The sequence below is a fragment of the Anas acuta genome, chromosome 3 (assembly GCF_963932015.1).
Source record: "Anas acuta chromosome 3, bAnaAcu1.1, whole genome shotgun sequence".
Taxonomy (NCBI): Eukaryota; Metazoa; Chordata; class Aves; order Anseriformes; family Anatidae; genus Anas; species Anas acuta.
Window position 1 is genome coordinate 11,386,764 of NC_088981.1, and position 10,097 is coordinate 11,396,860.

The window sequence follows — 10,097 nt, forward strand, 5'->3', positions numbered from 1 at the left end:
GAAGTCACAAAATGTGTACTTTTAGTTATTTATTAGCTGAGTAAAACACTGTTCTGTCTCTTTTTTTTTTCCTTGGTGTGTGAAAAATGTATTTGGGTAATGGAAAATATTTTGATAGCTCTCTTCCAGACAGTGCAGCTGTTTGTGTAAATAAAAAATGTTGCTGCAAGCTGCAGCATACCCATAAAGATTCCCTTATAGACCTTAGGGGGAGTTTTCAGTGATACATGCTCTTGACTGATTGCTACCTTTTGAAAAGTTTTTGTAAGTTTGTGGTTTTTTTTATTGCTCCCCCCTCCCCAGCTTTGCTTTTTCCCAGTACACATGTGCACTGATGTGTAAAGTAGCTTCAAACTGTTTGTCCTGTTTCTCATTCTATTATTATACCACTTTAACATGTTCAGAAATTTGATTTCTTTAGTCCGGGGCACGCGCGGAGTTACGAGGCACCATGCATTAACACACTGCCTCTGTTCATAGAAATGCAGTGATGTTCAACAACGACTTGATGGCAGATGTTCATTTTGTGGTCGGGCCACCAGGTGGGACCCAGCGGCTGCCAGGACACAAAGTAAGCAACAGCTGCGTTATCAGTTTTTGTGCGGGGGATAGCAAGAGAGCTCCCACGGTTATGCCAGGACATAGCAAGGGAGACTCGGCTCTTCTGACACAGGCATAGTTCTGTGTTTTCTGTGGCTTCGTGCAGTGGAATGCTGTCCCTTGTTTTTCTTTGTGGTATCTGAGGCAGTCAGTCATTGTAAAGTTAGGAGTACTGCTCGTGCTGTTGATTAATATTACTCTTGACACTGTCTAGAAATAGTTAACTTCTGTAGTGGATATGAGTTTTTTCCAGTAGCTAATGCATATATGCCCATGAGAGTAAAATGAAGGGGAAAATGTGTAATTCTGTTTTTAACTTTGACTCCATTTCTTACTGAAGTGTGTCTATTGCCTGTCAGTGAAGCCTGGTATGTTCAGAGTGGCTCTCCCACATTGTTTTTGTTGGCAGTGCTTTCAGCTTAAAGCATGAAATAAGATTTCCCTTTCTCAACAGTATGTCCTGGCTGTTGGGAGCTCGGTATTCCACGCGATGTTTTACGGAGAGCTTGCAGAGGACAAAGATGAAATCCGTATACCAGATGTTGAGCCTGCTGCTTTTCTCGCAATGCTGAAGTAAGCATCGTTCATCTGCTGGGTATATTTTTGTTTATGATGTACACATGCTTTAACCGTGACATTACCAGTGTATTAGGCTTGCATGTAAACAGAACAAAAGCAATTGCTTAAAATATTCCTCTTTTTGTGTTTCAAGTATTTCAAACTTTTACCTCGTGTTGGTCTCCCCCTCTACTTCCAGGCACGCATATATTAGGCTAATGTAGGCAGTTATAAATAATGACTTTGACAGGGGATCTTTGGGCACATTGTATACTGTAATGCCTATTGATTTGATTTGTCACCACACATTACACAAAGGAATGGAGTTACTAAAAAGAATTGTCAGCTGTAGAAAAAAAACAAAACAAAACAACAGAACACAACAGCACTGTTATACTTTGCAAGCACAGTGAAAAGTTAAAAAGAAAAACAAAAATCAGAATTGCTATGTTTGTAAATCGACGTAGTTCCAGCTCTTTTTAAACATGTTACATGTCTGTCTTATCTTAGAAAAATGACCGTAAATTACTGAAAATGAAATTGCACTGAAAATTAAATTTCCCCTCATCTGTTATATTGATGCATCTGGAAAGTGCTAAAAAGGCTGTTTACAAGAATAGGGTGGGTTTTACTCCAACTGTGTGTGTGGGGGGGTGAGAAGTCAGTTTACATGATCATCATTTATCTAGGTCTTTGATTTATTCTTGCAAACTGCATAAGAAATGCTATCGTTTCCAAGTGAACACAATGAAGCGGTTTCCCTGCTGAGCTGTCCTCGAATGTATCTATAAACTCTGATTTTTAAAGAGAAATTCCCAATTGCAGAGCTGCTATGCCTCTGAGGGATTTTTCCCTTCAGCTTTAGTAACAGCTTTAGAGTATACGTTAGTATCCGATGGTAATCCTTTTAACGTGCTGTGGGGTTTATTGCATGTAATGGTATAATCACTAGCGAACCATTTATTATATTCCATAGATTGTTTTGCTAGCATGTGATTACAAAACGATTTCTTTTTTTTTTTTTTCTTCTGTGTTTCCGTGGCACTGCAGAGGAGCAGTCAAAGTTACATACGGAGTTTCTTGCGTACCGGTTTTTATAGGTTATTCTGAATGCCAGAAATGTGCTGTGCAAATCACGATAACTGCAAGGAGACGCTGAAGTCACATAGATTTTGCATAGACCTGGAACATAGCACGAAGTTAGGGCATTATGTCGGTAGGTGCGTTGCAGATCCCTGCTTTGGGCCTTTCTGTTTTTGCAGATGTTTTCTGCAGAGCTCAGTCTTGGGCTTTACTTTTGTGCAGAATTTTACAAGGCACAAATGCAAGATACTCAGAGTCCTGTTCTACTTTCTTTTTGAACAGCAATTCTGTATAACTGTGACTAAATGTGAATGGCCATCTAAAAACTGAATGCTTTTTTAATTTATCATTGTCATGAAAATATACGTTCAGGGAGCAAACCTAGAAAAGAGAATATCAATACTGATAACCTAGTCTTGGCAAATTATTTAGCCCATGGCAATGTGAGAAAATCTCTTGGAGAGCATGGCCAGAACCACGAAATTCATCACCCTGTAAGCTTTTGCTTAAAAAAGCAAAAGACCACACAAACTTTGTGTGGTCTTTGTGGATGTTGAGCTAACCTTCCCAGTGCTAACTGATGCAGTGTGTCTGAGCCTGCAGAGTGCTCCAGTGTCTGCGAATGCCAGGGCTGCCTGCAGCCGTGGTGGTGCAGGGATGGGGAAGGGATGTTGCAGCATTCCCCTTCTTGCACGATCCCAAGCATGTGCTGCACTGGGTGGAGCGTGGGGGGAGCCTTGGCCCCCTTCACTCCTCGCCCCCAGGAAATCCTTCCCACAAGTGTCACCTGCAATTTTTGTGAGCAGTGGATGGTATAAAGGTCCTGATACTGATGCTAAAGAAATAAAAGACTTTTGTCCATCCCAAAGCAGTCTTCTCCTTCATATGCTCCTTACCATAGTCAGGAAGGGACTTGTTATAATCTTTGTAAGAAAATACATTAATTTTTTCTTAGACAGTGAATTGTTAAATATTTTTTTGTGTTCTACTATATAGTGTGTGTACTTACAGTGAACATCAGACAAGGTATTGCAAGATGTAACATAGGAAAGATTGACTGGTAGATAGTAATTACTCTCCTAGTAAAATTGATTTTGCTGTTCTCTATTGTTTTAAAAATAGGGTTAAGAGGTTGTTAAAATTCATAATCCTGCTGACACACCAAGATGGTGTCTTTAATGCATTATGTCTTACCTTAATATTGACCATTGAAGTTAGAACCGCGGTCTCACTTTAACCTTGGATGAATGTGTTACTAAACCAACAACCTATGGTCTAGCAGAATCCTCTGTTTAAGAGTAGGGTGAGACTGGAATATCAGTAAATGTCAACCAGAATTGAGGTGCATTGGCAGAATGCAAAGTGTGGAATATTGCTGACAGCTGATCTGCGCTGTCTGTTGTAAATCAGTGATATTAGTTCCTCGCTTTCATGAATATTAAACTAGCAACTTCTGTACTATTTCAATTTAAAACAGATGTCATCATTCTCTGCTGTACTAGCAGGCAGAGAGAAGTAATAGAAGGGAGAACGGAGTTGGAGAGCAAAGAGGAGAATGATAAAACCCAACAAACTGAAAGCTTTTTGGGACAGTAAAGGACGTAAGGCCTAAGCCTTTGTTGTTGCAAATAGCCCAGTTGAAACCAAGTAATGAAGATGTGTTTAAAAAAAAGTGGGGGAGGGAGGGATCTGTGTGAGTATTCTGTTCTCTGTAGTCTCACATTTTATTATATTGCTTGGTCAGTCTGCTGCTCTGAGCACATTGTCTTGGTGTGGCATGGAAGATAGCACCCTAAACCTGCAAAACATCCAAATAAAGCTATCTGCAACAACAAACAACCTACTAGGTAGGTACTAGTTCCCCTTGATAAGCACGTTCTCTAGTGCCAGAAATGCATTGTGTTGGGAAACCTGCTAGCTAAAACACATTAATTAGTACAGGGTTGCATACAACTCCAACTTCACTGGAGGAAAATGTTTTTATCAACCATAACCATCAAGAATTGCTTATCCCTGTGAAGAGTAAAATTGCATTTGACATGGTTTTAACACATCGCATTCACTAGCTGCAAATGGGTCCCTGAAGCATGAGATATTAAAAAGAACAAACTGTACAATGCTTCATTTCTCCAAGCAATGAATCCCAGCAGTTTAGTCACATAAATAGAATTTCACCTTCATCTCTTTCATGACACTAGCATGGCAGTAAAAAGCTTTTTTTTCTTTCTCCTTATGCACTGAGACTGAAACAATGCTGTGTTAGTGGAGCTAGGATGTTGTAAGCATTAATAAACCTGAAAATTAGTTTTCTGTGCCTTTTGCTTTTCCTCTGTTTCATTGCCTTGTTAAAATGCTAGTAATTACAAAGATGGGTAGCACCTGATATGCTTTGATAGCATTTCTCTTCTGAGAGACTAGCTGGTTATTACCAATAAACTTGTTCTCGCTCTTGTATTTATATATACCTCAATGAATCATCATGAATTCACCATCTTGGGACATCCAGTCCAAGTACTATTTGTAGCACCTGTTCCAGACTATTGCCTTAGCCAAGTAAGGCAGTACTTGAGGAGCTACCTCTTGAGGAGGATAGTCTGTCATTAGCCAAAGCACCTATGGGAGGAAAACAGAGATGGAGGGGGCCAAGCTTTGGAGATGCTACATTGTCTTATAGCATGTGCCCCAAATGTGAAATTTTATTCACCTTAGATTTAAGCATGTTCTCTCCCGTGGTCTTACATGAGTGGTGAATTTAGCTTGTGCTTACCTTATGAATTTAATCAACGTTCCCCAAAAGCAGTGGTTAGTTTTCATGTGGAGCTATTTGAATATTCCTTGTTTGTAACTTTCAGATGTTGCTGACAAATGATCCTTGTGCATTCAGCAGCAGCATTACATGCTTGTGTTTCCTTTCAGATACATCTATTGTGATGAAATTGATTTGGCTGCAGACACCGTACTGGCCACTCTCTATGCTGCCAAGAAGTACATCGTCCCTCATCTTGCCCGTGCCTGCGTTAACTTTCTAGAAACAAGTCTTAGCGCAAAGAACGCCTGCGTGCTGCTGTCCCAGAGCTGCCTGTTTGAGGAACCTGACCTGACCCAGCGCTGTTGGGAAGTGATTGATGCCCAAGCCGAGCTAGCTTTGAAGTCTGAGGGCTTCTGTGACATTGATTTTCAGACGCTTGAAAGCATTCTCCGAAGGGAGACTCTGAATGCCAAAGAAATTGTGGTTTTCGAAGCAGCTCTGAACTGGGCCGAAGTGGAGTGTCAGCGACAGGAGCTGACGGCTACCATAGAGAACAAGCGCAAAGTCCTGGGCAAGGCTCTGTACTTGATTCGCATCCCCACCATGGCACTCGACGACTTTGCGAATGGCGCTGCTCAGTCTGGGATTCTGACCCTCAACGAGACCAATGATATCTTCCTTTGGTACACGGCTGCCAAAAAGCCAGAGTTGCAGTTTGTCAGCAAGCCCCGGAAAGGGCTTGTTCCTCAGCGGTGCCACCGCTTCCAGTCCTGTGCTTACCGCAGCAACCAGTGGCGCTACAGGGGTCGGTGTGACAGCATCCAGTTTGCTGTTGATAAAAGAGTGTTTATCGCTGGCTTCGGGCTGTACGGCTCCAGCTGCGGATCAGCAGAGTACAGCGCCAAGATTGAACTCAAACGGCAAGGAGTTATCCTAGGCCAGAACTTGAGTAAATATTTCTCAGATGGTTCTAGTAACACTTTTCCCGTGTGGTTTGAATATCCAGTGCAGATTGAGCCTGACACCTTCTACACAGCTAGTGTGATTCTGGATGGTAATGAACTCAGCTACTTTGGACAGGAAGGAATGACAGAAGTTCAGTGTGGGAAAGTGACTGTGCAGTTTCAATGCTCTTCGGACAGTACAAATGGCACTGGGGTACAGGGGGGGCAGATTCCCGAATTGATATTTTATGCTTGAATGGAAGTGTGTGGAGACAAAAGCATTTTCCTAGGAAGAACCTGCCTGGTTCAGACCTACTGATGCTTAGCTTTCTGTCTGCAGATACATGACCAGTACAGGTAATATGTCACAAACGCTGTGGGCAAGTTACTGGCTTGCCATACTTGTAGCATTGTTGGTGATAAAGTTTAAATGTAATATTCAACTTCAAACTGGAAGCTCTTTGGGAACACATAAATGTTAAAGGCTTTGTAAGAGAGGTGCCTGTTTGCTGGTGATGCTGATCCTTGCTTTGATGCATCTGTGAATCACCAGAGGATGCCCCCCTCTTGTATTAGGGGAGATAGGGGTAGAAAATGAAAAGCCTTGTTTTATAGTTCTCTTCTGTCTGCTCTTCAAACTTGAGAGATTCCAATATGCTGAGCCGCTTTTAATCGTGGGAGCTGAAAGAAGTGCTTCAGTTGTAAACCGAAAAAAAATAGGTTTATACCTTCATCCTGTGAGATTCTTCTGTGGCCAGCTGTTGGGATGGTTGCAGGGGAAGAGGAGACAGTGAGCAGTTTTCAGGAAGCCGCGCAGCGTGCTGACCACAGTGCATGGACATGTTTACAGTGAGGAGGGATCTGGGCTTGGCAGCTTACCCTCAGAGTTCATCTAGGAAACCCACCTACAAGGCAAGGAAGTACTTGAACATGTTCAAATTGTACATGCAGGTTTAAGCCTCTACTCCCATGACCTAATTTTGCTACGTTGAAGTTGATTTCCTATTTAAATAGATTTTCTTTGAACCCACACAGAATAAATGGGGGGTTAATATCTAGAATTCAATACAGGACAGTTCTGTTCGATTTTGGTTTTGTTCTTATTTCTTCCTCCTAAATGTTACAGAGACAGATTGTAGAGGAACAAAAGAATGTACCAATCCTGACTTGGACTTTTTTTCCTGTAATATGAGCTTTTTTCTTTTTATAACCATACATTATCAGTGGAATTTAGACAAAGACAAGAAGATTCCCAACTGTGATCATGTTACAGTTAGCCTATATCATCAGATAAAAGTAAGGAGGAGAAAGTCTTCTCTAATGTGCTAATGGTGGATCTCTTGCAACTGCCTGTATTCAAACATCAATCAGGGGATTATGCAGTGTGGAACCTTTCCCTTATCTGAATTCTTTCTCAAGCTTCCTGTCATATGTCTGCATCATTTCTGGAAAAGTATTAGGGATCACAACTCTATCAGGGAAGGAAACCAGTGTAAATGAGAGGTACAGGTACTATTTAAACATGAGAAAATCTTTCAGCCTTGCATTGTGACAGTTGCATCTCGAAGGGACACTACCTACTGTAATGCATCTCATTCTTATTTCATCTCTGAAGTGGGTTCTTTTTGTTGTGTATGTTTTAAGAAAATGAGAGGACCAAATGATTCTCTAGACAGTCTCAAGGTTAATGTTATATCAACACATTAATGTAGCATAACCCTATATTCACTTGTCAGTTTTATAATAAAAATGTTTTCCCATATGATCTCTTACCAGTTCAATACTATTACTTTTAAGTGTTTCCTGACAGTTGAAACCCTGGCCTTTGGCCATCATAAAGTGCCAATACATCTTTGCAGTGTCCAAAACACCATCCAAGGTAAGGAAAACAGGAGTATAGACATCAAATACATTATGGCCAAAGCTCAGCTCTTCCCTCTAGGTAATAAAAGAGAGCCAGATGAAGAGCTGCCTGCAAGTTCTATGCTTTTCACCCATCTTAGTGTTTAATGTTTTATATACATACATACATACATATATGTGTGTGTGTATGTGTGAGCAGCATTCTCTCTGAAATGTAAATACCCTCAAAATACATAGAAAATGTTTTGGCTTTTTTTTTTTTTTTTTGCAACAGATGTACATAATCCAGACTGTTAGTGAAATCTAAACAGAATGCTCCATGGAAAACTCCCAGAGAGATTTAAAAAAAAAAATCCCCAGTTAATTATATTTAGATGCGCAGCCTAAATTAAACAAGAATACAGTTCTATGGACTGGAGGAAGAGTTGAAGAGACTGCAGACAAGAATCTAAGATTGTTGAGAAGTATCGGTCATCTACTTGTAGACAACGTTTTGAGCAGCAGTTTCATTTACTTCAATACATTTGGAAGCAGAGCAAGACACTAATCAGCTGATTAAGTTTTCTTACAGCAAGAGGTTGACATAGATGTAATCATTCCGAGTGATTATCAGACTGACAAGTTGCTTGCAGAAGCAAGCTGCATTCTGAGTTGTTCGGGGGGAAGAAGGAGGTGCCTCAGCTGGTGGGACAAATCAGTGCTGCACTGGTAGAGCTAAACTCTGGTTCTCTTTTTTTTTTTTTTTTTTTTGTTTATCTGCAAATAAATGTAAGCTATCTGCTACAGTGGCTGGAAGAGATAGTTAGGAGATCAGAATACTGTATAGCTGTAATATGTAGAAAATGAGCTATTATTTAATTATTTTTATTTGCTGGTTTTGTTAAATATTTTTGACAAAGCAGGATCAAAGCTACCTATAGCTTAATTCCTCTTGAGTCCTTTCCAGGCTTTAGGAGCTGCTGCATGTAATTTTTTATTTTTTTTGTTTAATGTGGATGAATAAATAATGGACCACAGAACACTTTTTGATGCCTACAGCGCAGCTTGATTCTGAGCCCTGCTTGATGCTAACAGGTACTGCTGTACGAGAAGGTGACTACTTCCAGTCACCTTAGACATCAAGGCACTTAAATAGGTGTCCAGGTGTGAATTTGGTCAGTTTAGCAGTAGTATCCCAGCTTGAATGCATCAATACGGCTGATGCTTGCAGAACATCAACCTGGCATGTAAGCATAATGTCAATACAGAGAATTTCCTAGGTTGCCTTGAGCTGTACCTGGCCACCTCTGCTAATTGTATGTTTGATTTTCCTGGTGATGGGAATCTGTGATAGAGAGTATAATGTAATATACTTTCTGCATATCTAAAATAGTATTTAAGTAAGCATTTTAATTTCTGCATACATATTGCACTGAACTGTTGTTTAGTTTTTGTTTTTGTTTGGTAATTAAATACAGCTAACTTCAGATCACAGCACTCATTTGTGCTGGAGCAGTGTTTGACCTTAGCAGGCTTACAGCATTATTTATAAAGGACAGATATATAAATATGAAGTACCTCATGTTGAATGTTATTGTACTGTATCTTTAATGTCACAGTGCAGATCTTGTTGGACTCATGAATGTGTATAATTGCGTTAAACATACAAATAAAAATGGTTCTTAAATGGTTGCTTCCTGCAGTACCTTTGAAGTACAAGCTGTGAAAGCCTTTACTTAGCTATCTTTTAGCGATTTCTATTGTACAGTTGGGCACAGATATTTGTTGAGCTTATGTATTCAGAGATCTTTTGATCCCCAAAGAAGTAAAAGTCTAAGGAAAAACAAGGAAGAACAATGAAAATGTTAATCAGTTACATTGTAAAAAGGTTGACGATTAAGCTAATGAGCTAGAGTGAATGAATTCATTTATGTGCTTTATGAAAGACCTTGTCTGCTGGCATTAATATTTTAATGCTCTATTAATATTATTAAGTATGTGGAGATGAAGGGGGAGGGTCTGGAGTTTGTTCTAAAAGACAGTTGGCACAGGAAAGGCCGTGGTTTTCAGTCTCTGATCTGTAAGAATAAAGGACGTGGCTCCTGCAAAGGGGCTGTTCTCTGCTGAGAAGTTAATTATGTCACGTTAGTCAGAATTCAGATTGTTTTCTTAACAATTTTCATCCAGCAGATTTGAGTCTTCATTTGAACTTTTATTACCAGTGAAGCTGAAGCCCCACTTCCTTGATGTTCATGTCCAGAACCTCTCATGTATTATCAGCTAGTTACAAAAAATACTCCACAGCACTATATGGAGACATG

The 10,097-nt window shown here is 40.1% G+C and overlaps 1 protein-coding gene across 1 annotated transcript; it reads left to right on the forward strand.

Moving 5' to 3' along the window:
• The first annotated feature begins 46 nt into the window (after nt 1–46).
• On the forward strand, nt 47–9,467 carry BTBD3 (BTB domain containing 3). Its single transcript, XM_068675693.1, has 3 exons — nt 47–571; nt 1,055–1,173; nt 5,158–9,467. Exons 1-3 carry the CDS (start codon nt 491–493, stop codon nt 6,188–6,190), a joined length of 1,233 nt encoding a protein of 410 aa, XP_068531794.1. The 5' UTR covers nt 47–490; the 3' UTR covers nt 6,191–9,467.
• The last annotated feature ends 630 nt before the right edge of the window (nt 9,468–10,097 follow it).

What these genes read in the sequence shown, in the direction of transcription:
- BTBD3 (XM_068675693.1), top strand. Translation starts at nt 491, where the DNA reads ATGTTCAACAACGACTTGATGGCAGATGTTCATTTTGTGGTCGGGCCA. An exon ending in AGCGGCTGCCAGGACACAAA is followed by an intron (nt 572 to 1,054) that starts GTAAGCAACAGC and finishes CTTTCTCAACAG; the next exon opens with TATGTCCTGGCTGTTGGGAG. An exon ending in GCTTTTCTCGCAATGCTGAA is followed by an intron (nt 1,174 to 5,157) that starts GTAAGCATCGTT and finishes GTTTCCTTTCAG; the next exon opens with ATACATCTATTGTGATGAAA.